General features: G+C 65.5%; 1 protein-coding gene across 1 annotated transcript in view; it reads left to right on the forward strand.

Annotated features, from left to right (window-relative positions):
• MAN2A2 (mannosidase, alpha, class 2A, member 2) overlaps nt 1-521 on the forward strand; it is a 26,814-nt gene that overhangs the window by 6,526 nt on the left and 19,767 nt on the right. Inside the window, 3 exon segments of the mRNA XM_009321496.1 lie at nt 5-25; nt 125-239; nt 335-514. Coding sequence (XP_009319771.1) covers nt 5-25; nt 125-239; nt 335-514 — 316 coding nt within the window.

The following is a 521-nucleotide window of genomic DNA, read 5'->3' on the forward strand; positions in this document are numbered from 1 at the left end:
CTTTCTGCCGGATGGCGAGGCCAAGGTACGGGGACTGCCTCCGAGAGCCAGCTGGCAGCGGTGCCCGTGGCCACGTGACAGTCCTGCAGGCAGCAGCCTCAGCGCAGCCCTCCTTCCCCCACAGCCCTACGCCCCCAAGGACCCCCCAGTAGTGCGGGTGACGGAGGGACCCCTCTTCTCAGAGGTCGCCAGCTACTACCAGCATGTCCAGACCGTGGTGCGTCTTTACAACGTGCCAGGTGAGACAACGTGAGGCTGTGCCAGGGAGGTTGCTGGCCCGGGGGTGCTGGGCGATGCTGCCCATGGGGCCCAGGCCCTCACTGCCTGCCCGCAGGGGTGGAGGGCCTGTCCCTGGACGTGTCTTGCCTGGTGGACATCCGTGACCACATCAACAAGGAGCTGGCCCTGCGCTTCAGCACTGACATCGAGAGTGATGACACCTTCTTCACGGACCTCAATGGTTTCCAGGTATCCGGCAGCCTGGGGAGGGACAACAGCTGCCCACGGAGGGACAGTGCCCT

This window comes from Pygoscelis adeliae, unplaced genomic scaffold, assembly GCF_000699105.1.
Source record: "Pygoscelis adeliae isolate BGI_AS28 unplaced genomic scaffold, ASM69910v1 Scaffold13, whole genome shotgun sequence".
Taxonomy (NCBI): Eukaryota; Metazoa; Chordata; class Aves; order Sphenisciformes; family Spheniscidae; genus Pygoscelis; species Pygoscelis adeliae.